Here is a 26,782-nt window from a genome sequence, read left to right as displayed (position 1 = left end):
AAAACAATAATTCAAAACATGGTTTAATAAATAGTATTAATGTTTAATAATAATACCAAAAAATCTTATTTGTAATTTTTTTTTAAAAATTTTTTAATAATCAGAACATAGCATGCAAACAAGAAATAATATAATATAGTAATTTATAGTATTCTATTCATTACTCATTAGTATTTACTTTGAAAAAAAATAAATATAAAAATATAAAAAACATAAAATTCATCATTTATTAAAAATAATAAAAATATCTCCACTTTAAATTTTTTTTTTCTAATTATAGATATCTGTAAATTTCTCATTACTGAGATAAAATTACTTGCACGCAAAGTAGTACACAGTACACACTAAAATACATAATTTCTTTTTTGTTAATAAAAGTCATTATTCCTGTTAATTAATGTATGGATTAAAAAAAGAAAAAGAAAAAGAAAATAGAAAGCAACACCCTTTTTCTTTTTAGCTTTCTTCTCCTAGTTAGTATCCTTCTCTACTTCTCTCTCCTCTTCTCTATATGAAAACCTCAAACCCTCTCTATCTTTCTATCCGATAATAATACTTGCAAATTCTATACGCATGCGATCTCACATAAAACCCTAGTTTTCTTATCGGAAACTCAATTTCATTCCCAAAATCAAATAATAATCTCTTTCTCTATATGCAATTTTGGGATCCGATCATTTTGAATAGTGAGTGAATAGAAGACAGCCCTAGCTTTTTTTTCTCTTCAATTTTGGAGAAAGCTGCTCGATCGATCCTCGATTATAGAGAATTGATCAATTCTTGATCGGTGGCCCCGTGCAAATGCTTGTCTGAGTCATGACGAAGCTTAAGAGGAGGAGGTCTTCAGAAGTGGTCAGCCAGTGTTTTGTTTCACCATTTATTTTATCGATTCATGTATTTATTTTTAATTTGATTTTGTTATGGAGTATAGTTATGGTTTCTATGCTATTGATTGGTCAGAACTTGACTTTAGAGTAATTGGCTTCTAAGCAGTAGAATTTTATGCTATGATTGTTGGGTAATGATTGAAATTTATTTGAGACCAATAACTTTATGCTTGTGCCTGTGTGTTGGTTTTTGTTCGTTTGGTTATTATTATTCGAAAGGGTTCCGGTTTCGAATTCTTTGTAACAGCTGTTAAATGATGGATATAGGTGAGGAACTCGATTTGCCTTGTTTTTCCTCATCCTCTTTTTATGTTTTAAATTCGGTATTAAAAAGAATGAACTTACAATTACTTTAAAGAAAACTTAATTGGGAAAAGTTGGTTAACCGAGTGCTTTTTTGGGTTAAATGGGGGTTAACTACTAAAATGATAGACATTTGTATGTCCCGTGCAGTTGAATTTAAGACGCACTTTATTTTTTTTTCTCTTCAAATTTTTGTGCAAAATGTTGTTAGTTACGAGCATTTTAGTCTGGAAAGATGAATTCTATGTTGAAGACCTATATGAGGAAGGTGGATAATAGTGTTAGAATATGATAGCTGGAGTACTCTTTTCAGTTAAATTTTTTAAGTTAGTGTGTTCCCTTCAGCAGTCGAGTCATATCACAATATGTACCAGCATCATGGTACATTGTCAACTCAATCACTAAAATCTGTTTACTTACTGTATGTGGTTGCTAAATTTGAATTGTTTCTTTCTAGAGAATTTCATCTCTCTTGTATGGAAAAGGAAATTTGTTGGTTTGCAAGTCCAGCTTCCTTTGTGTCTGTACATTAAAATTTTGTTTGAGTTTGATTTCCCATACCGTTTTCACGGTGTTATATAACTTTGAGTCCTTTGATTTGTATCAGCCTCCCAAAATTAAGTCCTTCATCAACAATGTTACTACTACTCCACTTGAGAATATAGAAGAGCCCCTAAAAGGTTTTGTTTGGGAGTTCGATAAGGTAACTTTACAGCCTTTTTCTTGCAAAGAATAATGATTGCTTTTGTGGATTTATGTGTGGTTTGATCTGCTCTATTTCATGATGATGCAGGGAGATTTTCATCACTGGGTTGATCTTTTTAATCATTTCGATTCATATTTTGAGAAGCACATAAAGCCAAGAAGAGACTTGCAGGTTGAGGACAACTTTTTGGAATCTGATCCTCCCTTTCCAAGAGAAGCTGTTCTTCAAATTCTCTGTGTTATCAGAATAATTTTAGAGAACTGCACAAATAAGCACTTTTATAGTTCTTATGAGGTATTGTTGTTCCTATACAAAATGCGTTGTGCGTATTGGCATTACTTTTGTTTTATCAGTTAGGCTTTAGTCTCTATGCAGTGTCTGTTGTATATGTTTTCAGTGGTGATAAACTTCGGTATGGGCGCTCTTCTTTGACCTTTGTCTTTTTTCACCATCACATTTCTAAAAGTTTTGGTTCTCTATTTCCTCGCAGCAGCATCTTTCTAACCTTCTTGCTTCCACTGATGCGGATGTACTAGAGGCTTGCCTACAGACTCTGGCAGCTTTTTTGAAGAAGACTCTCGGAAGATATTCCATTAGAGATACATCTTTGAATACAAAGTTATTTTCTCTTGCACAAGGCTGGGGTGGAAAGGATGAGGGTCTTGGATTGATTGCATCTACTGCACAAAATGGGTGTGACCCTGTTGCTTATGAGCTAGGCTGCACCCTCCATTTTGAGTTCTATGCATTGGATGAGTTGTCAAGTCAGGTCAGTGCCACAGAACGGTCAACTCAGGGCTTACAAATTATCCATCTACCTAATGTCAATGCTTGCCCAGAGACGGATTTAGAGCTTCTGAATAAGTTAGTTGTAGAGTATAAAGTACCTCCCAGCTTAAGATTTTCTTTGTTGACGAGATTGCGGTTTGCAAGGGCTTTTGGCTCTTTGGCTTCTCGACAGCAGTACACATGCATTCGTTTGTATGCTTTCATTGTTCTTGTTCAAGCAAGCAGTGATGCTGATGATCTAGTTTCTTTCTTTAACTCTGAGCCTGAGTTCATCAATGAATTAGTTTCACTTTTGAGCTATGAAGATGAAGTCCCTGAGAAAATTCGAATTCTTTGTCTGTTATCATTGGTTGCCCTTTCTCAAGATCGGTCCCGCCAATCAACTGTCTTGGCTGCTGTCACATCTGGTGGGCACCGTGGTATCCTGTCCAGCCTCATGCAGAAAACCATTGATTCTGTTATCAGTGATACATCTAAGTGGTCTGTTGTTTTTTCTGAGGCTCTACTATCTCTTGTCACTGTTCTGGTGTCATCATCATCAGGTTGCTCAGCCATGCGCGAGGCAGGGTTTATTCCTACTCTTCTACCCCTCCTCAAGGATACAGACCCTCAGCATTTGCATTTGGTAGCTACAGCCGTGCATATTCTAGAGGCATTCATGGATTACAGTAATCCTGCAGCAGCATTATTCAGAGAGTTGGGTGGTTTGGATGATACTATCTCTCGACTGAAGGTAGAAGTGTCTCATATTGAAAATTGTTCAAAGCAACAAGGTGAAGATTCTGATTTGAGGGCGAGGAATTTGCAAGTAGTTGCAAGTGCTTCCTCAGAGTTAGATAGCATGCTCCCGCTGTATTCTGAAGCATTAGTTGCATATCATCGACGTTTACTGATGAAAGCTTTGCTACGGGCTATATCCCTTGGAACATATGCTTCCGGGAATACTTCTCGTATTTATGGATCTGAAGAGAGTTTGTTGCCCCAGTGCCTATGTATAATCTTTAGAAGAGCGAAAGATTTTGGTGGAGGGGTGTTTTCACTTGCAGCCACCGTCATGAGTGATCTAATTCACAAAGATCCTACATGTTTTCCTATCTTAGATGCAGCCGGTCTTCCTTCTGCATTTTTGGATGCTATAATGGATGGTGTTCTATGCTCTTCAGAAGCCATAATGTGTATACCTCAGTGTTTGGATGCCCTGTGCCTGAATAATAATGGTCTTCAGGCTGTAAAAGATCGGAATGCTCTGAGGTGCTTTGTGAAAATATTTACATCTAAAACATATTTGCGTGCCCTTTTTGGTGAGGCACCAGGGTCCCTGTCTAGTGGACTGGATGAACTCATGCGCCATGCTTCCTCATTAAGAGGACCTGGAGTGGATATGGTGATTGAGATACTAAATGCCATTTCAAAAATTGGGTCTGGGGTTGATGCTTCTTACTCGCCCACTGATCCATCTTGTTCTGCTCCTGTTCCAATGGAAACTGACGCTGAAGAAAGGAGCCCGGTTCTGTCAGATGATAGGGAATCTTTCAGGATGGAGACCTTGGAGCAGACCACTGAGCAGTCATCTGATGCCTCTGTAGCAAATGTTGAGTCACTCTTTCCTGAATGTTTAAGCAATGTTGCTCGTCTTCTTGAAACAATTCTTCAGAATTCAGACACATGTCGTATTTTTGTTGAGAAGAAGGGAATTGATGCTGTTCTGCAGTTATTTACTTTGCCCCTAATGCCTCTTTCAACACCGATTGGTCAGATCATATCTGTTGCATTTAAGAACTTCTCACCACAGCATTCTGCTTCCTTGGCTAGGTCAGTATGTTCCTTCTTGAGAGAACATTTGAAATCAACAAATGAACTATTAGTTTCAGTTGGAGGGGCTCATCTGGCTGTCGTTGAATCTGCTAATCAAGCTAAGGTTCTGAGATATCTTTCCAGCCTTGAGGGTATCCTTTCTCTCTCCAATTTTCTGTTGAAGGGGAATAGTACTGTTGTCTCTGAATTGGGCACTGCAGATGCTGATGTGTTGAAGGATCTTGGGAATGCATACCGGGAAATAGTTTGGCAAGTTTCTCTTTATAATGACTCCAAAGTAGATGAAAAGAGATGTGCCGAACAAGAGACTGAGAGTGCAGATGTGTCTTCATCAAATGCTGTTGGAAGAGAAAGTGACGATGATGCAAATGTTCCAGTAGTGAGATACATGAACCCTGTTTCTATTAGGAATGGTTCTCAGTCCCTTTGGGGTGGTGAACGTGAATTTCTCTCAGTCATTCGTTCAGGTGAAGGCTTGCATCGTCGTAGTCGACATGGCTTGGCACGCATACGCGGCGGGAGGACTGGTCGGCACTTGGATGCTTTAAGTGTTGACTCTGAGATCCCATCAGATGAACCAGAGACATCTTTGCCGAAGTTGAAAAGGAGAACTCCTGATGAGATTCTTAACAAGCTGGCTTCTATATTACGTACTTTCTTCTCTGCCCTTGTGAAGGGATTTACATTACCAAACCGTCGAAGGGCTGATGTAGGATCGTTGAGTGCAGCTTCAAAGACATTGGGAACCACCTTGGCTAAAATATTTCTTGAAGCTCTCAGTTTCTCTGGGTATTCTACTACTGGACTTGATACATCACTGTCAGTTAAGTGCCGATATCTTGGAAAGGTAGTTGATGATATGGCAGCCCTCACATTTGACAGCAGGAGGCGTACTTGTTATGCAGCAATGGTCAATAATTTTTATGTACATGGAACCTTTAGGGAGCTGCTCACCACATTTGAAGCTACAAGTCAACTGTTATGGACACTACCTTACCCTTTTCCTACACCCTCAGTTGACCAAGAGAAGGCAGGTGAAGGAAATAATTTGTCTCACAGTACATGGCTACTTGACACTTTACACAGCTACTGCCGTGCACTCGAGTATTTTGTAAACTCCTCTCTACTTTTATCTTCAACCTCTGCATCCCAAGCTCAGCTACTTGTTCAGCCTGTGGCAGTTGGTTTGTCAATTGGGCTATTTCCTGTTCCTAAGGACCCCGAAGTCTTTGTTCGCATGCTGCAGTCTCAGGTTCTGGATGTCATATTACCTGTCTGGAACCACCAAATGTTTCCAAGTTGCAGTGCTGGCTTCATTGCTTCTATTGTATCACTTGTTACACACATATACTCTGGTGTTGGAGATGTCAAAAGGAGTCGCGGTGGCATTGCAGGAAGTACAAACCAAAGGTTCATGCCCCCACCACCTGATGAAAATACAATTGCAACAATTGTTGAGATGGGCTTTACAAGAGCAAGAGCTGAAGAGGCATTGAGACGGGTGGAAACAAATAGTGTTGAAATGGCTATGGAGTGGCTGTTTAGTCATGCTGAGGATCCTGTGCAGGATGATGATGAGTTGGCTCGGGCACTTGCGCTGTCACTAGGAAGTTCATCAGAAGGATCGAAAGTTGGCAATGTGGATAAGTCTATAGATGCCTTGACAGAAGAAGGACAAATGAAGGTGCCTCCCATTGAAGATATTCTTGCTGCATCCGTGAAGCTGTTCCAGAGTAGTGATACGATGGCTTTCTCGTTGACAGATTTGCTTGTGACCCTTTGCAATCGGAACAAAGGAGAGGATCGTCTAAAGGTGGCATCTTATCTCATTGAGCAACTAAAGCTTTGCCCGTTGGATTTTTCAAAGGATTCCAGTGCATTGTGTATGATATCACATATTTTAGCATTGCTCCTTTTTGAGGATGGATCTGTTCGAGAAATTGCTGCACAAAATGGTATTGTTGCTGCTGCAACAGATGTCTTGATGAATTTCAAGGCTAGCAATGCATCAGGGAGTGAGATTCTTGTCCCAAAATGCATAAGTGCTTTACTGCTCATCTTGGATAACATGTTGCAATCCAGGCCCCGAATCTCCTCTGAAACCATGGGAGGAACCCAGACAGTATCTCCACCTGACTCATCAGTTCCGGCATCAGGTACAGAAGAAAAAGTGACTTCAGACTTCCCCGAGAAAGAATCTGGCACAGCACTTGAGAAAATATTGGGGAAGTCCACTGGTTACCTGACTATTGAAGAGGGTCATAAAGTATTACTTGTTGTTTGTGACTTGATGAAACAGCATGTTCCTGCTGTAATCATGCAGGCTATTCTGCAGTTATGTGCTCGCTTGACAAAAACTCATGTTTTAGCATTGCAATTTCTTGAAAATGGAGGGTTAACTGCTCTCTTTAATCTTCCAAGAAGTTGCTTCTTCCCTGGATACCAAACTGTTGCATCCGCTATCATTCGACACCTCCTTGAAGATCCTCAAACCCTGCAAACTGCTATGGAATTGGAGATACGGCAAACTTTGAGTGGAAATCGCCATGCTGGGCGTTTTTCCCCTAGGACATTTTTGACGTCTATGGCACCTGTTATCTCCAGAGATCCTGTGGTTTTTATGAAAGCTGCTGCTGCAGTTTGTCAGTTGGAATCATCAGGAGGGAGGACTTTTGTGGTGTTATCGAAGGAAAAAGAGAAGGAAAAGGACAAATCAAAAGCTTCAGGTGCTGAAGAATCTGTCCGGATTTCTGAGAGTAAGATGCATGATGGTTCTGGTAAATGTGCCAAAGGCCATAAAAAGATTCCAGCCAATCTTACTCAAGTAATTGATCAGCTTCTTGATATAGTTCTGAAATACCCTTTGCAAAAAAGTCAGGAAGGTTGTGTTGGTGACTTGAATTCTATGGATGTGGATGAACCTGCTACCAAGTTAAAGGGAAAATCCAAAGTTGACGAGGCAAAGAAAACGGAGTCTGAATCTGAAATATCTGCTGGACTGGCGAAGGTGAATTTTGTTCTCAAGTTGTTGAGTGATATTCTTCTTATGTATGTGCACGCAGTTGGGGTCATACTCAGACGAGACTTGGAATTGTGTCATTTGCGGGGATCTAATCAAACAGGTAGTTCAGGGCTTGGTGGGATAATTCATCACATCTTACACCAGCTGCTTCCAATAGCTACAGATAAATCTGCAGGACCTGATGAATGGAGAGACAAATTGTCTGAAAAAGCTTCTTGGTTCCTGGTGGTTTTGTGCGGTCGATCCGGTGAAGGGAGGAGGCGAGTAATTAATGAACTTGTGAAAGCTATGTCCTCATTCTCAAACTTGGAGAGCAATTCACATAAAAACATTTTGTTACCTGATAAAAAAGTTTTTGCTTTTTCTGATTTGGTATATTCAATTTTGTCTAAAAATGCATCCTCCAGCCACTTACCTGGTTCTGGATGCTCACCGGATATAGCAAAAAGCATGATAGATGGAGGAATGGTGCAGTCTCTCACCGGCATTCTTCAAGCAATTGATTTGGACCATCCTGATGCTCCTAAAATTGTTAATCTTCTACTGAAGGCTTTGGAAAGCCTGTCAAGGGCTGCCAATGCTAGTGAGCAAGTTCTTAAATCTGAGGGTCTGAACAGGAAGAAAACTACAGGGTCAATTGGCAGGCACGATGAACAGACAGCTGCGTCAGCTGCAGAGACCGTAGAGCATAATCAGAATGTGGGGGGCACACAGGAAGTCCCAGATGAGGAGGGGACTGGCATTCAGCAACAAGAAGGAACTAATGTTGAGGGTAATCATGTTGTACATCAAAATGAGTCAGCAGAGCAAGACATGAGGTTAGAATCGGAAGACACAATGGCAACCAACCCATCAATGGAGGTTGGACTGGATTTCATGCGTGAAGAAATGGAAGAAGGTGGTGTGTTACACAACACTGGCCAAATTGAGATGACTTTTCATGTTGAGAACAGGGCTGATGATGATATGGGTGATGAGGATGATGACATGGGAGATGATGGTGATGAGGACGAGGACGAGGACGAGGACGAGGGAGAGGACGAGGATGAGGATATTGCTGAAGATGGTGCTGGCATGATGTCTCTTGCTGACACTGATGTGGAAGATCATGATGATACTGGCTTGGGAGATGACTATAATGATGAGATGATTGACGAAGAAGATGATGATTTTCATGAGAATCGTGTTATAGAGGTAAGGTGGAGGGAGGCCCTTGATGGGTTAGATCATTTGCAGGTACTTGGTCAGCCTGGAGCTTCAGGTGGTCTCATTGATGTTGCTGCCGAGCCATTTGAAGGGGTGAATGTGGATGATCTTTTTGGTCTTCGCAGGCCTTTGGGTTTTGACCGTCGGCGTCAGAGTGGCAGGTCTTCCTTTGAGCGTTCTGTCACAGAAGTAAACGGATTTCAACATCCTCTTCTGTTAAGGCCATCCCAGTCAGGGGATCTGGTTTCTATGTGGTCATCAGGTGGGCATTCATCCAGGGATTTAGAAGCTTTGTCATCTGGGAGCTTTGATGTAGCTCATTTTTACATTGATGCTCCTGTTCTTCCATATGAACATGTACCTAGTAGTATATTTGTTGATCGTTCGGGTAGTGCAGCACCCCCACCTTTGTCTGATTATTCTGTAGGTATGGACTCGTTGCATACACAGGGACGAAGAGGGCCTGGTGATGGCAGGTGGACAGATGATGGTCAGCCGCAAGCAGGTGCCCAAGCAGCTGCAATCGCACAAGCAATAGAGGAACAGTTCCTGTCACAGCTTTGCAGTGTACCTGCAACCAATGTTCCCACTGAGAGGCAGTTCCAGAATTCAGGAGTGCAGGAGAATCAACAATCTGATCCTCTATCCAATGATGGTCAAGTTGTGGCGGATGGTGATAACACCAGCAACCAGCAACTTGAAGTTCATCAAGAAAATGGCAATGAAGATACCCGCTATCAGCCTAATACAACAGTTGAAACCGTTCCTTGCAACGAGCAGGTTGATCCTCGGCCTTCATTCAGTGGTGCAGGTGAAGGTCCACAGGTGGATGAGCCTATGTTAGTTCAACCAATTTCTCTGAATAGTACACCAAATGGTCTTGACAACATGGAAATTGGAGATGGTGATGGCACTGCATGTGATCAAGTTGAGACAATGCCGGAGCTTGCCAACTCATCTGCAGAACAACATGCTGCTTTGCATTATGAAGGGGTCCCTGAAGTACCTGCAAGTCTCAATGAAGTGCCTATTCAGGCTGTGGGATCCGCAATAGGTGGTCTGTCCTATAATCCTCTGTTGGTTGATTCTGTTTCAGCGATGCCTAATGTGGATCATGTGAATGCTGATGTTGAAATGAATGGTGCTGATGCTGATGGAAATCAGCTCGAGCAATCCACACTTGCTTCTGAACGAGGTGCCGACGAGCCATCATCCAGGCAAGAGACATTGGTTGCTCGGGATGCTGCCCAGGCTGACCAGACTGGTTTAGATAATGGGGCTCCTGCTACAAACGCAATTGATCCAACCTTCCTGGAGGCTTTACCCGAAGATTTACGAGCAGAAGTTCTAGCTTCCCAGCAGGCTCAGTCTGTTCAACCTCCAACTTATGCCCCACCTTCTGTTGATGATATTGATCCTGAATTTCTGGCTGCCCTTCCTCCAGACATCCAAGCAGAGGTTTTGGCACAACAAAGGGCACAGCGGATTGCACAGCAGGCTGAAGGACAGCCTGTTGACATGGATAATGCTTCAATAATTGCAACTTTTCCTGCTGATTTGCGTGAAGAGGTTTGTGCTTTTTAATTTAGCCTTCAATTATTTCTCTAGTTATGATAACCATTTTGTGATTGCTTTTGTTCCAGGTGCTTTTGACATCTTCAGAAGCAGTATTATCAGCATTACCTTCTCCATTACTTGCCGAAGCCCAAATGCTAAGGGACCGAGCAATGAGTCACTATCAGGCTCGCAGCCTGTTTGGTAGCAGCCACAGGCTAAGTAGTCGTAGAAATGGTTTGGGGTTTGATAGGCAGACAGTGATGGACAGGGGTGTTGGAGTTACAATTGGAAGGAGGGCTACTTCTACTATTGCAGATAGCATGGAGGTGAAGGAAATGGAAGGCAAGCCACTTTTGGATGCAAATGCATTGAAAGCTTTGATCCGCCTCCTAAGGTTGGCACAGGTAATTTATGGTCTATAAATATCATGTTTCACTGGGAACTAATCTTGCATCCTTGCTATTTGGGAAAAGTTGAACTTTTTATTGCGTGCATGTTCTTTTAACTTGGCAAAATGGCTTAGAATTTTTTGATTTGTAGTTTCAATTAATTCCAAATTTTAGTTTTTTGATTACTTCTAGAAGATTAATAGCCTGGTTCTACATCCATAAATTTTCAAAAGAATGAATTAGCTTGCAAAATGGCTTTCTTTGTTGTTTCACACAAAAGGTCCAGTAACATTAAGGATATGTTTCTCTTAAAATTTATAGAATTTGTGTATAAAAATGTCTATTGTTCAGGTGCAGAATGCCAATTTATTTATTTGTAGATATTTTTTTAAAGTTTGTTCTGCTAACCTGTTGAATTTTTTTTTTATTTCTATTATGTTAGCCTCTTGGGAAAGGTCTTCTACAAAGACTTCTGTTGAACCTTTGTGCACATAGTACCACAAGGGCAACTTTGGTTCGCCTTTTGCTTGATATGATTAAACCTGAGGCTGAAGGGTCAATCAGTGGATTGGCAACAATTAACTCCCAGAGGCTTTATGGCTGTCAGTCAAATGTTGTTTATGGTCGATCACAGTTGTTGGATGGTATTTCTTTTTTCTATTTGTTGTAATCATTATTTTCTTATTGGCTTTTGTTTTAAATTATTAATTTTGATTATTTGCTTAATAGGTCTTCCTCCCTTGGTTTTGCGTCGAATTCTTGAAATCTTGACCTATTTGTCTACAAATCATACTTCTATTGCCAATATGTTGTTCTACTTGGATCCCTCAATTGTTTCGGAGCCTCTAAGTCCAAAATATCTGGAAACCAAGATGGATAAAGGAAAGGAGAAAATTGATGATGGAGGTGATTCATTAAAACCTCTGGGAGACACTGATGATATTCCTTTGATCCTGTTCCTGAAGCTTTTGAACCGACCACTTTTTCTACGCAGCACTGCTCATCTTGAGCAGGTATGAGCAATCTGGTTCTGCAGTGGTTTTACATCTCTTACCTTTCTTGATTTAATTCAATGTGTTTAGAAGTTTGGCTCATATTTCTCTGTAGCATGTTTTCCCCCTATTTGTAGTACAACCTTGATCCTTTCTTCTAAAGTGCTCTTGAATGCATGAGACAAATTCCCTATGGTGCAGGTCATGGGATTGCTTCAAGTAGTAGTTTTTATGGCAGCGTCAAAATTAGAGAGCCAGGCTCAATCTGGACAGGCAAGGGAGACTTCCCAAAAACAAACTGTTGGTGAAGCTTCTAGTGATGTTCCAAGTGTTCCGCCTGTGGTTGCAGAGTCAAGCGAAGAAGACAAAGCTGCCAGTGCTGGGTTATCCGTTTCTGATGGAAAGAGGGGCATTGATGCATCCAGTGTTTTCTTGCAGCTGCCGCAAGCTGATTTGCGCAATCTGTGCAGCCTTCTTGGTCGTGAAGGGTACTTTCAGTTTTTCACTCTTGTACATTTTGAAAGTTCTGTCTTATCAGTCAACTTTCACACTATATTTTGGTCAATCCATCATTGGCTATCTGCCATTCATTTATATATTATCTTCTACCAAAAAAATCTATTTTCTATTTCCTTTTTAGTCGTCTCCATTTTCCTATATTTTTGTTTCCCCAGCTGATGTGAATTGGACAATGAATCACTAATCTTTTCCATTGATAAATTTCAGGCTGTCAGATAAAGTGTACATGCTAGCTGGAGAAGTGCTTAAGAAGTTGGCCTCAGTTGTTGCAACCCATCGTAAATTCTTTACTTTGGAGCTTTCAGAATTAGCTCATGGGTTGAGCAGTTCAGCTGTCAGTGAGCTTGTTACCTTGAGGAACACGCACATGCTGGGTCTAAGTTCTGGCTCCATGGCTGGGGCAGCAATCCTACGTGTGCTACAGGCACTCAGCTCACTTACCTCACCCACTGTTGATGAGAATATGAACGTGGAGCACAATGGGGAACAGGAGGAGCAAGCTACCATGTGGAACTTAAGTATTGCACTTGAGCCATTGTGGCAGGAATTGAGCGAATGTATTAGTGTGACAGAGATGCAGCTCATTCAGAGCACTTTTGGTCGGACTATGTCAAATATTACTGTAGGGGAGCATGTACAGGGGAGCTCTTCTTCATCCCCTCTTCCTCCAGGAACCCAGAGACTCTTGCCCTTCATTGAAGCTTTCTTTGTTTTGTGTGAAAAGCTACAGGCAAACCAATCCATTGTGCAACAAGATCACATGAGCATAACTGCGAGAGAAGTCAAAGAGTCTTCTGGGAGTTCTTCCTCAACCACAGCATACATGGGGGATTCTCAGAGAAAACTTGATGGTGCTGTCACATTTTCCAGATTTGCAGAAAAGCACCGCCGGCTTTTGAATACTTTTATTAGACAGAATCCTGGGTTGTTGGAGAAATCACTTTCTATGATGCTGAAGGCTCCCAGACTTATTGATTTTGATAACAAGAGAGCATATTTCCGCTCCAGAATAAGGCAACAGCATGAACAACACCTCTCTGGCCCTCTGCGGATAAGTGTTCGGCGGGCATATGTTTTGGAGGATTCATACAATCAATTGAGGATGCGACCTACTCAGGATCTCAGGGGAAGATTGAATGTGCAGTTCCAAGGTGAAGAGGGTATTGATGCTGGGGGTTTGACAAGAGAATGGTATCAACTGCTGTCGAGAGTTGTATTTGACAAGGGAGCATTGCTTTTCACAACTGTGGGGAATAATGTGACTTTTCAGCCAAACCCTAATTCTGTCTACCAGACAGAACATTTGTCTTACTTCAAGTTTGTGGGCCGTGTGGTAAAGCTCCAGAACTTGGTTTTTCTGAACTAGATTTTACTACTGTTGTTGAAATAGGCTGTTTTCTGAATTTATTGCTTGTGAGCTTCTGTGTAGGTTGCCAAGGCATTGTTTGATGGGCAGCTTTTGGATGTTTACTTTACTCGGTCTTTCTACAAGCACATTCTAGGTGTAAAGGTGACTTACCATGACATAGAGGCTGTTGATCCTGATTATTACAAGAATTTGAAGTGGATGCTGGAGGTTAGTGAATTTAATCAGTCATGCCCCCTCTTCTGAATTCATTTGTGCTTTTACCCACATGTTGCTATGTAGCAAGTTTTTCCTCCAGCGAATGACAGTATAACTTCTTCTGTATCTGTATAACTTCTTCTGTATCTGTATAACTTCTTCTGTATCTCGTCTGTTTCAGAATGATGTGAGTTATGTACCTGACTTGACATTTAGCATGGATGCTGACGAGGAGAAGCACATCCTTTATGAGAAAACTCAGGTACTCCCAGCATTTTGATAACATGTATTATTGTTAGTAGTCTTGTTATTATGAACGGGGTTTTCCTCTTCCGGGGCATGAACATTGTCTTCCAAGTTTTATCTGGCTCCCAAGCTTGCATTTATTAGTGCTGTTGTGGTTGAAAAGGTTACTGATTACGAGCTTAAACCTGGAGGAAGAAACATAAGGGTTACTGAAGAAACAAAGCACGAGTATGTAGACCTTGTTGCTGATCATATCCTGACAAATGCTATTCGTCCTCAAATCACTTCATTCCTTGAAGGTTTCAATGAATTGGTCCCAAGGGAACTTATTTCCATTTTTAATGATAAAGAGCTTGAGCTACTAATCAGTGGACTTCCTGAAATTGATTGTGAGTTGGCTTTCTTTTTATCTCGTTCAATTTGTGGTTTGTTTTTCTTTGCAATTCCTGAACAATAGCATGGATGTTGCAGTGGATGATTTGAAGGCCAACACTGAGTATACCGGCTATACCTCAGCATCTAGCGTTATTCAATGGTTTTGGGAGGTTGTCAAAGGTTTTAACAAGGAAGACATGGCCAGACTGCTGCAGTTTGTAACTGGAACATCAAAGGTGATTGGTTGTACTGTATACTTGGCTATTCTATAAATATATTTCATATGTATTCTAACTGATACAAAATTGGTTACTTCATTTTATATTATGCATGATATTGTTGTGGTGGTCTCTAGGCGTAGGCATGGTTATAGTGTTTTAGCAGTTTAACCATGTAAAACTTATTTGGAATTTAGTAAAAACTAACTTGTGGGTTTTCAGGTTCCATTGGAGGGTTTCAAGGCTTTGCAGGGTATCTCTGGGCCTCAGAAGTTTCAGATTCACAAAGCATATGGTGCTCCCGAGCGTTTGCCTTCAGCTCACACATGGTTAGTTTAGAATACATGATACCCGATGGTGTTATGGTTACTTTAAAGCCCCAAACTTGCTCCTGATATTGGAATTTCTGTTTCTGTATGCTCTTTTTTGTTTCCAGCTTCAATCAGCTAGACCTTCCTGAGTATACCTCCAGGGAACAGCTTCAAGAACGCTTGCTGCTTGCCATTCATGAAGCCAGTGAAGGCTTTGGCTTTGGCTAAACTACTTGAACACATTGGCGGCCTGGGATTGTCAACAATTTGTCTTAAGAGATGATGTACATGTCAGTCACCTTTCTTTTTCCCTCGAGTTTTTTTTTTTTTTAACATCTGTTCATGTATTTCAGTATCTTATTATCACTGACGATTTGTTCCTGATTTGATTTTGCACGCAGACAGAGGAGGATTGACTAAAAGTGGATTAAGGATTAGAATAATATAAAGCCAGGAGTCGCGCATCAAAATTGCATTAGCACAGCAAGTGAATTCAGCTGGGAAATAGATAATTTTTTGGGTAACTTGCCATGTCAGGGCATATCCTCGCATACAAAATATTGATGGATGAATCTCTCGTTCCATTGTTTATATAGAGTTTCGTTAGTTTATACTTGCTAATATTCCCCGCTATCTATTATAATCTTGATGGAAAATTACCTTTTATCGATTTCCTATCTAGAAGTTGCATGTCTTTCTTGATTGCATTTTTGTTTATGCGGGCAGGTGCAAGTCTGAATTTATTATTATTATTATTTTTTTCCCATTTAATGACCCCATGTTAGTAGCTTATTTGCTATCAATTTGTTATACAAGTCTAAGATTGATAGTCGAGCATCGTCGAAGGCAAGAACTACAACCACATAAACCAGTCATTTAGGGGGCCATTGATGTTTTTCTAGAATTGGATTGCTGATAATATACCTTTCTAGTGTTTGGTTCTTCTTTACAGGTTCATGAAGAATTTAAACTAATTTATCATTTTAATCTTAAAACAAATAATATCTAAATTTGTAAATATTAACACTTGCCTTTTGTTTTGATGTGTACACATAAAAAATACATGTGTTAAAAACTAATATATTCGAATGGATCCAACCAAAAAAATCGACTTTTTTAGGTTGAATGAGATATGTGGATGTGGTTGGTAACTTATTTCTATTTAATTTTTATTCATTAATAGTATGCATTAGATCTTGAGTTAATTTTTAAAGTCTTTTCTTGCCAATTGAAAACACGTTAGCAACCCATGGAACGGAATTTTTTTTTTATGTTCAAGAAATTTTTTTTTTGTATGTTCAAGAAAATTTTGGTTTGACCTAGCGAAAGTGAAATTTGATCATTTGCTCCTCAAGAAATATTAAGAGAAAATGAATATATATATATTTTTAGAAAAGAAGGAGAGGGGCGGTTAAAAAACCTAGCCTCCATTGAAAGAGAGCTAAAAAATAAAATTTTGAGAAAAAAAAAATAAATGAAGTGATTAAAAGATAAAAAATGTGTTGAGAGATAATAATAATAAAAAAATCTACCACAAAAAACACCTAGCATACCTTTTTTCAACCTCTAACCATAGCTTCAAAAAAACCTTAAACATCTTTAACAAAAGTTATAGCCCTCGTGATATCTCCTATTCATTTTCTCTATTAAAATTCAACATCTTATCATGTTCACATATAATTCCCTATCGGAATAAAAAAATATTTAGACCTAGAGATAACCTTGTATCTAAGAATCCTATGTGAATGATATCACAAAGCCAAATAATCTTTGATAAATTAGTGTATGATCTTTGTCCCTACAAAGAAATGTTGTTTTACAACAAACAAAGAAAAGAAAAACTCACGTTTATTCTCCAACTTGCTTCTAAAATAAAATATAATATAATCTTCTCTAACTAACTCAAATAGACTCCTTTTGGGTTGCAAGTTAAATGACCTAAATTAATAATCAACTAACATAAGTTCAATTTTTAATTTACTAGACAAACCAAATTAAAAATAATTATTTAAAAATAAACAAATAAATAAAATGAAATAATAAAAACAAAGTCTTCATCATGCTAAAATTCTTTCATATAGCCTAAATCTCTAATTTTTGCATATTCTTGGCAAATTTTCATTCCTAACTTCAAACACGTTGTTCTTTCTTGTCTAGATAAATTAATAGGCCTACCATATATGGTTGGAAAGCTTGAAATGTCTAGTTTCTAGAACAACCTGAATCGCAACAAAATTCAACATTTAGCTCTAGATATGTCCCAAATAGTACACTAAAGGTCTAGTATGATAGATTTGACAAGATTTGTCTAGTAAATTCAACCATCTGAAATAAAATGATCCTAAACTCAATTTGACTTGAAATTTTTTAAAAAAACATATTTTCATGTGTCTAGTATCTCCCTATAAAATTTCAGTTCGTTTTGATAAATGGTTTAAGAGATATGCTTAGTCTTGCAAAACTGGTCAGGAGATATTTTAAGGTCAAATTTAGACTTTACGTGGTTCGTATTATACTTCCCTTCTTTAAAAAGATTCGACCTCGAATCTATATTAACAAAAACATCTTATAAGGTTAATAAATCAGTATCAAACAAAATAATAATATCACCATCAAACCCAAGAAGAACCTAGTTAGTAAAGAAGGTCCTCCTGGTATACAAGCTCTACTCCTCAACCATCTTCTCCTTCTTCAATTGCAATTGCTCCTCATATATTTACTTAGGTGTCAAAGATACAAGATTTATAGGTCTTTCATTCATCTCAAAGAAATACCTATTTGTCACTCTATCATGCATAACTCTCATGTCATACTATTATTGTGTACCAAGTAATAAGTAACTAGCTTGCATTGTCACAACATCACATAACACCTTATCATAATATTTTTCAATATAAAAAGCAACCAAAACTGCTTATTCACTTTCACTTGACCACCATCATTCAACCACTATAATTTATAAGGTATGGGATATTTGGTAATGTGCAAGTTCAACTTTCTCATCAATTCAATACTAGTTATATCAGCGCAACTACCATTATCTATAATTCAGCTACATATCTTATTATGAACATGACATCTCATGCGGAATATGTTCTCTCTCTAACTTTCTAAATCATCCACTTTGACATGTATACTCGGTGCTTTCCTCACCACAAAAGCCTTTCTCTCATTCGGATACTCAATATAAACATTAGCTTGAATCATAACAAGTGCCATCTCTTTGAAGTACTCATCGACACTCTTTATACCTTGACTCAAACTTTACAACCTTTGATACAATTCCTTATAATAGTGGCCAGGCACAAATCTCCTCCTTATAAGAGATTTCATCTTATCTTAAGTATCAACTTGCCTCTCATAATTTCTCCTGCAGTTTGTCATGAACTGATCCCACCACATAATGACATAGTCAGTAAGAGCAATCATAGCACGCTTGACTTTCTTGGGCTCTAGTTAATTATGACACTAAAAAATTCACTCCATATTCTTCTCTCATTTTAAATAAATTTTTAGATCATTCTTCCCTTGAGAAACTAATATTTTCAGTTTAATTTTACCCAAATCTCCACCTAACTTAAAAATATAGTTTTGGTACCTATAATTACCTATTTGGCCAAAATTATCACCATATATTTCCCTTACAAACTAAGAATTCTGCTACTATCCAAAATGTTCCCCATTTCTTATAAACATATTTTCAAAATAAAATCACGCATGTCTGTATTATCAGCCACAAACTCATCCACATTAGTGTTAACTCGCCTAACAACCCTTCTAACATTAAATTATCTTCGCTCAAGCCTACTTTGAACCTCACTATGGTCATTAAAATGTTGTTTCTCCAATATATTCAACCTATCTCTAGATTAATTGGTCATCCGACCCATCATTGATTCATAATACGTAACTGAGTTACAATTTCATTATCTCCTCACTATGGTGCCATGTTATTGCTTGTCTCCGATATCTTTGAATCTAAAAATTGGTTAGTTGAGAAGAAATATATATTCCTCACCCACTTCCTCACGTGTTTACACTCCTCTCGTGTTTCACTCTAATATAGGCTCTTCACTTAAATATGTTTGTTATGTCTTTTTCCTCTCATCTCACCTTTCTTTGACTCTTATAGAACTGAAATCAACACCAAATATAATAGCCTTGGTAGCATTCCAAATATGTGTATATGAATCAAGAAGAAATAAAAATATAAAAAGAAACAAATACAAAACTACGATTATAATTTCATGAGTAACAAGTGAAGTTGTACGAAAAATGGATGTTTTTTAAGACGTGAAAAAAAGAAGATGCAAAGGTTTTATATATATATAAAAACCTAAATATATCAATTATGATGTTATTATACTGTCACAATTGAAAAATAATAACAGAAAAATAAGTTTGAATTACTGACATAAATTAGATTTGTTATGACAAGTTTCAATCCTGAATTTAGTTCCTATAGCAAACGAACTTAAAATGATCTAAAGTTTTATATATGGTGCTATTAGAACATTAAAACCAATTATATAAAATTTGAGAGTTTTATGAATTTATTTGACCTAAAATTCCCTTATGATATAAATCTGACCTATTACGACAAGTTTAATCTCAACGTTGGTTGCTATAGCAAACAATCTCCAAATGACCTTGAATATTATACTGGGTGCTATTAGGACTCCTAGAACCAGTGTATAAAATTTAAGAATTGTTTGAATTGTTTTGGTCTAAATTCTCCCTTGTTTATGTATTGTGGAAGATTCGACAAAAGTGACTTTTGGACATTCTTTTCTTCTTCTTTTTTACTTTTTATTCTACGGATATATTCTAAGACAACAACAAACTAAAATAATATCTTTTTTTAAGGAACCGTAGGGGCAAACTACTAAGCTCTAGACATGAAATAATTGAAACCAATCAAAGACAACTAAAGCTAAGGAAGCCGAAACTAACAAAAGGAAAAAAAAAAGATATAACCTGATTTTTAGAGCCTAGCTTTTATACCAACTAATATAGACCTCTCAATCACATTGTCAAGCAACCCTCAGCGAAGTAAATAACAACCTAGAAAGCTGAAAACCAAGTTTGATAGAACTTTGATCCAAATGTAACCATATACTCAAGAACTAAAGATATTGGAAAAAGACTTGGACCCAGAGATAATTGTATATCTAATAACCTTAAGTATGCGAATGACACCATAAATAATCTTCAATAAGTCAGTGTACGATATTTGTCCCTACAATGAAAGGTTGTTTTGCCACAATTAAAGAAACAAAAGGAAAACTCACGTTTATTCTCCAACTTGCTCCTGAGATTTACAGCTAAAAAAAACATAATATAATCTCATCTAACTAACCCTAATAGACCATGTTTGGATTGCAAGTTAATAGGCCTAAACTAGTAATCAACTAACATAAATCCAATAATAAAATAAATCACTAAAAAATATCTAATGAGTCAGAACACACTCAAATTAAAAATAATATTCAACATTAAATAAATAAATAAATAAAATAGGATAATAAAAATAAAATCTTCATGCTAAAATTCCTCTATTTAGCCCGAATCTCTAATTTTCACATATTTTTGGCAAATTTTCATTCTTAACTTTAAACATGTCATTCTCTCTCGTTCGGATTAATTAATGGGCCTACCATATATGGTTGGAAAGCTCGCGATGTCTAGTTTTCATAACAACCTGAATCGCAACAAATTTCCACTTTGAGCTCTAAATATGCCCTAAATAGTACATAAAAGGTCTAGTTTAACATATTTGACAAGATTTGTCTAGTAAGTTCAACCTTCTGAAATAATATGTTCCCGAACTCCATTTGACCTTAACATATTTTTATGTCTCTAGTATCTCCCTGTAAATATCATCTCGTTCTGATGTACAGTTTGAGAGATATGTCTGATCTTGCAAAACTAGTCAGCAGACATTTTAAGGCTAGATTCGAACCTGACATAGTTCGTATCACCATCTCCTCAAAATTCATGTCATCCACTCTCATCTTTCTCTCCCTCAAAATATTGCCCCTCTTTTTAACACTCAATGTTATCCATGACAACACTGACCACCACAACCATCGATGTCAACCCCTATAACAACAATAGTATCCACCTGAAAAGGAGAAAGAAAAAGTCATGATAAAGAGAAGAAAAAGGATAAACTGATGAAATTCTTATGGCTTGTTCTCTCACCTTAAGTGGCAATAGTCAACATTGTCGATATAGAAAGGATGTTGGAAGGACATAATTTTTTATATACTAGGTTATGTGACCCATCAATGGTGGTGAGTGGGTCCAAGCACCAATATTGCCCTCTCTATTCCCCGAAGCTCTTTTCCTGAGTCTAGTTGCTCTGATCGACTCCATCCACTCTGAAAGGTCAATATCGAACCCTAAGTTGGCTTTTGAATAATTTTAACATGTTGTTGAATATTGGATTCGTTATTTTTTTTTATGATTTTACTTGTTTAATATTATGTATATGTCCCGATAATTTTATGCATGGATGTGATTTGTGTGTACATGTTTGATTTTGTTGTGTTTAATTTTTCAATATAATGTGTTTCGCGCATAAATGTGCATTGTGAATGTGTTTAATGTGGTTTTTTTAAAAAAAAAATGGTAGGAGCATTTTCATATAAAATATATAAAAAAAACAAAAATATAAAAAATAATTGCATGCTATTTTGATAAATTACAGTTTTATTTTTTTTAAACATGAACATGAATCAGATAACAATACCCTCTAGAATTATTTTTTCATCATACAATAATTTGTTATCCTATCAACGGGGACACTCTTAAAGTGATAACATATGATTTTTTTAAAAAAAAACATCTTTTTGTTGTCTTTATTTGTAAATATATTTTTGATGATTTTTGTGTGTTATGACATATTATCTCTTGTTCTTGCGAATATACCTGAACTGGGTCCATGTGATTCTATATAAGCCCAATGAGTATAAGTGGCACCCATAGGGTCTATTTTGGATATTTTCAAAAAGTGGAGCCAAAACCTAATTTTTACCACCCATTCAAATTCATTGCCCTTTTTAGAAATCAATTCAATGAGTCTTATATTTTTAAGAATGGGCATTTAAATTTTTCTTGAATGGCCAAGTCAATGAGTCTCCTACTTTTAGGGATGAATTTTGAATTTTTTTTGAATGGCCTAATTGATGAGTCTCATAGTTTTAGAGATGGACATTGAATTATTTGAATGATTTAACTGATGAGTATCCTATTTTTAGAGATGGATATTCAATTTTTCATGAATAGCTAATTCGACGAGTCATTTATTTTTACGGATGGATGTTGAATTTTTTGAATGGCCTAATTGATGACTCTCTTAGTTTTGGAAATGAATGTTTAATTTTTCATGAATGGCTAAGTTGACGAGTCTTCTATTTCTAAGGATGAACGTATAGTTTTTTATGAATGGCCAAGTCGAAAAGTCTCTTGTTTTTTAGGACAAACATCAATTTTTTTTTGAATGGTCTAATTGAGGAGTCTTCTATTTTTTAAAGATGGACGTTTGATTATTCATGAATGGCGAAGACAACAAGTCTCCTATTTTTATGGACGGACATCAAAATTTTGACAAATGACCTAATCGATAAGACTTTTATTTTTAGAGACCGACGTCAAATTTTTCACAAATCATTATAAATAAATTAAAATAAATTGTAAATATGCTTAATAAATAATTTAAATAGATAATGGCATGCATGAAATAAATTAAGGAGAAAGAACATAGCTAAGGTAACATTTTGTTTGAAGGGTAGTAAGAGTGATGTTTATCTTCCCTTAAGTATAACCAATCCCTTATATGAATATCTGAAAACAGTTCATAATTTTGAATTCATGGTTTCCTTTAACTTCTAGATGGTGACTTTATTTTTTCCAATTTTCTTATTAATTTAGGAGATCCTAATATCGTGCCAATTGTAACACTTGTTAGTTAACATTTTCTTAGTACATTTAATCATGTACTCATTATTGTCCAAAATAAACATATTGTTTAAATAGACACACAATAACATAATCTTTATCTTTGTGTTTACATAAATACATTTATCAACTTCATTGATTTTAAACTCGTTTAACAACATAACTTTGTTAAAATTTTCATACCATTATTAAGTGTTTGTTTTAAATCATATAATGACTTGACAAGCTTACAAACTTTATTTTCTTTCCCTTTAATCATGAACCCTTCAGAGTGTTCTATATAAACCTCATTGTTAAAATCAGCATTTAAAAAAGTTATTTTTACATCTATTTGATACATTTTAAGTTTGTTAGTAGTTGCAAAGACTATAATCACTCATATATAAGTTATTCTTAAAACAAGTGGCTATGTGTCAAAATAATTCACACCTTCTTGTTCTTCGAATCTTTTAACTGGTCTTGCTTTATTTTTGTCAATAGTTAACATTTATATCCTAAAGGTTTAGTTTTGGGTGGAAGTGTCACTAGTTTTCATGTATGATTATTCATTATGGATTCAATTTTACTATTAAATGCCTCATTTCAATAAGAAACTTCAGGACAAGACATTTCCTTTAAGAATTCCAAGTTCCATTCCCTAACAAATATGTTAGAAAATCAAGACCAAATATTTTAGTTGTGTTTTCCCTTTTACTTCTTTTAGGATCAACTTCATCATCCTCTAAATGATGATGACTATATAAGCTAGCTTTCATCGTTCTATTAAATGACTAATTTTCTTGTGCTTTCTCAAATGAAAACACATCTTCTAAAAATATAGCATTCTTTGATTCTATTATAACATTAGGATGAATATCCTCGAAATTTAACTTGTGCAAAAAAAAAATATACACTACTATTGTAACCATATCCAATAAAAACATAGTCCATAATTTGAGGTCATATCTTGACCTTTTTTATATCAAGTACTCCCACATTTGCAAGACACTTGCACACTTTAAAGTATTTATAGAAAGGTCCTCTATACTTCCATAATTCATATAAATGTCTTTTCTTATATAATTAGCTGTTAGAATTGAGATCTCTTTTAAGTCTTTAGGTACTCCAAAACTTATCAATATGACATTTATTGTTTCTTTTAAAGTCCGGTTTTTATAATCCACAATGCTATTTTATTGAAGTGAATAAAAAGTAGTAGTTTGGTGAATAATATCATTTTGAGAATAAAATTCACTAAAAAGTGTGTCATATTCTCTAGCTCTATCACTTCTTATTGCCTTTATTTTTTTTATTGGGTTCATTTTAATTTTATTGTTATAATGTTTAAACTATTCAAGAGTCTCATCTTTGCTTCTAAATAAATAGGTATAACAATACTTTTGTAATCATATATAAAAGTAATATAATGGTTTTTTCTACTTCTAATATGTATAAAATTTAAATTTTTGATATCCAAGTGAATTAAATCTAGAGGTTCACTACTTCTTTTAATTGTTTAAAAAGAACGTTTTGTGAATTTTAATTCTATACAAACCTCACACTTATGATTTTTCTTATTATAGATAAACTATTTACCACTGAATTTCTTAGCAATTCTTTTTCCCTTCACAACAAATTGATTTTTTATATTATTATTGTAGGACTTCACCAATTATTTTATAATGTCTCTCTATAAGAACTAAACTTAAGCTCTAGATTGAGAGAAAAAAAACTAAAGAAGGAAATTGAGTTTAAAATAGAAAAGTATATGCTAAAATATAGAGCAAACACATAAGTGAATAAGAGTTATAAAATTTGTAAAAAAAAAAAAAACTACATAGACAACTCTTCCTTAACCCCTCCTTTTTTTATAGTGGATTTTAGAATTAAAATCGATAAAGAATTAATTATGGTAATTCCTTCCATTATCAACTTTAACTACCCCTCATAAAAATGAAATAGATCTGACAGTTTTGGATTTAAATCTTACATTTTTTTTAGGCTAAAAAAATTGTATATGTTATAAAGAAACAATTTTAGAAAAACTGATGAAGTTGATTAAACTTATTCATGAACTTGATAAAACAATGGGTTAACAAAAAATAATTCTGCATGGAGACCCAAGCCCAAATTAATTTGGTAAAAAATAAGAAAAAACCTTTTGTGGTTTAAAAATATTTCACAGCAAACCCAAATCTAGAGTTGAGAGTTGAGCGCACATGTGTGTTTAAATTCAAAGCTCACTATACTTAGGATCTCTCTCCTTTAAGAGCTTGGGTGTTTTTTTTAACATGCATTATATCAGTATAAAATTGTATAAACAAGTTACATAATCAGCATAAACATGTTATTTAAGATAGCAAAATTACTTTTATGAATTAAACAAAGATTAGAAAGTAGATTTAAAAATAAACATAAATGTTTTATTTCAAAGGATATATATGTATCAATTAAAAAAAAATCCATACAAATTGCATGAATATGACAACAAGTTTAAAAGTTAAAATTAAAATTACAATTAAAGTGGTTAAAATCCTCCTTCATAATTAATAAATTATTCATAAAGAATTATAAACTAAACAAATTTCAAGCAAGATAAAGTTTTAAGATTGTTGTCCAAATTACTACTATTGAGCATGAATAGTTTAGTTTATCAATACAAGAGTATATGAATCAAATTATATGTCCAAATATAAACGGGAGATCATACAAGTTTAGATAAAAGCTTGTAAATTTTATAGATATTGACAAACTTGCAATCAAAACTAAAAACATATAAAGATTCTAGTATACATACTTGAACATATATCCAAAGTTGCATAAGAAATTGAAACACATTCTCAGCATGCATACCAATCATATAACATATGTGTTTAAACTAAAATAAAGTAGAATAGTTACTTATTGAAGCACTTTTTAATATAATGAAACTTTGATATTGTTAAAGATATTAATCCTTTATTTTTAAGGTTTTATTGCTCATGACTTGGTGCAAAAGAGATGTATACACAAGCCCACCAAGATCTCAACACCACTTTTTTATTTAGATGCACTTCTAAATAATATTTATGAACAAATGAAATAAAGTTCAAATATCTCTGTATAAAAATTGTAAATAAATTCTAGATTGAGAGGAAGATAAAGAAGAAAATTTTGTTTCAAATAGGAGGGGTAGGCTAAAATAAAGGTGAAGAAGAGTTGTGGAATCTATATAAAAACTCTATGCAAAAAAACTATTCATTCAGCCTTTTATAGTGGATTCGGAACCAAAACTGATAAAGAGGTAATTCTAGTAATTCCCGTCATCATTAGTTTAATTACTTGCCATAAAAGTGAAATAAATTTCATAGTTAACTATTACATTGATTAGGCTGAAAAAAATTGACCACATTATAAAGAAACAATTCTAGAAAAAACAATGAAGCTTATCATACTTTATTCATGAACCGGACAAAATAATAGGTTGGTAAAAAAATATTTTTTCATGGATCATACCCAAACTCAAATTATGCTAACAAAAAATAAATAATTTTTTGTAGAATAAAAAATTATTTTATATCAAACCCAAACTCAAACCTAAACTTAAGCAGTTCGTATGAGTTTAAACTCAAAACTCACTTTGCTTACGACATCTCATCTTTAAAAGCTTGGATATCTTTTGCATTTAATTTTAACTTCTCACTTTCCATTAAGTTTGTTTATTTCTCATATGGGATAAAAGTTTTATAGGGTTTTTGAATTTATTAAAATCATGCCAACCAAAATCACTCGAGATCAATTTTTTATTTATTCATCAATTATTTTAATTAAATTAATATTTTATATTAAATAGCCCCCCCCCCCCCAAATCACTTAAGATTAATTTCTCATTTATTCATAAATTATTTTAATCAAATTAATATTTTAAAAAATTAAAGTGAACCCAACTATTGAAATAATAAT

At 35.7% G+C, this 26,782-nt stretch overlaps 1 protein-coding gene across 3 annotated transcripts; it reads left to right on the top strand.

Annotated features, from left to right (window-relative positions):
* The first annotated feature begins 482 nt into the window (after window positions 1–482).
* Window positions 483–15,569, top strand: LOC133704561 (E3 ubiquitin-protein ligase UPL1). Of its 3 annotated transcripts, XM_062129440.1 has the most exons (17): window positions 483–852; window positions 1,798–1,893; window positions 1,984–2,190; window positions 2,387–8,990; window positions 9,156–10,297; window positions 10,372–10,689; window positions 11,117–11,318; window positions 11,404–11,687; window positions 11,868–12,154; window positions 12,393–13,518; window positions 13,615–13,761; window positions 13,931–14,011; window positions 14,159–14,384; window positions 14,467–14,606; window positions 14,811–14,917; window positions 15,025–15,189; window positions 15,301–15,569. In XM_062129440.1, exons 1-16 carry the CDS (start codon window positions 817–819, stop codon window positions 15,125–15,127), a joined length of 11,106 nt encoding a protein of 3,701 aa, XP_061985424.1. In that variant the 5' UTR covers window positions 483–816; the 3' UTR covers window positions 15,128–15,189; window positions 15,301–15,569. The 3 variants fall into 3 exon arrangements, with proteins under 3 accessions (XP_061985424.1, XP_061985414.1, XP_061985406.1); XM_062129430.1 differs by having other exon boundaries at window positions 2,390–10,297; XM_062129422.1 differs by having other exon boundaries at window positions 2,387–10,297.
* The last annotated feature ends 11,213 nt before the right edge of the window (window positions 15,570–26,782 follow it).

This window comes from Populus nigra, chromosome 1 (genome assembly GCF_951802175.1).
Source record: "Populus nigra chromosome 1, ddPopNigr1.1, whole genome shotgun sequence".
Lineage (NCBI taxonomy): Eukaryota > Viridiplantae > Streptophyta > Magnoliopsida > Malpighiales > Salicaceae > Populus > Populus nigra.
The sequence above is the reverse complement of the archived record's forward strand: the minus strand, read 5'-3'. Positions and strand labels throughout refer to the sequence as shown.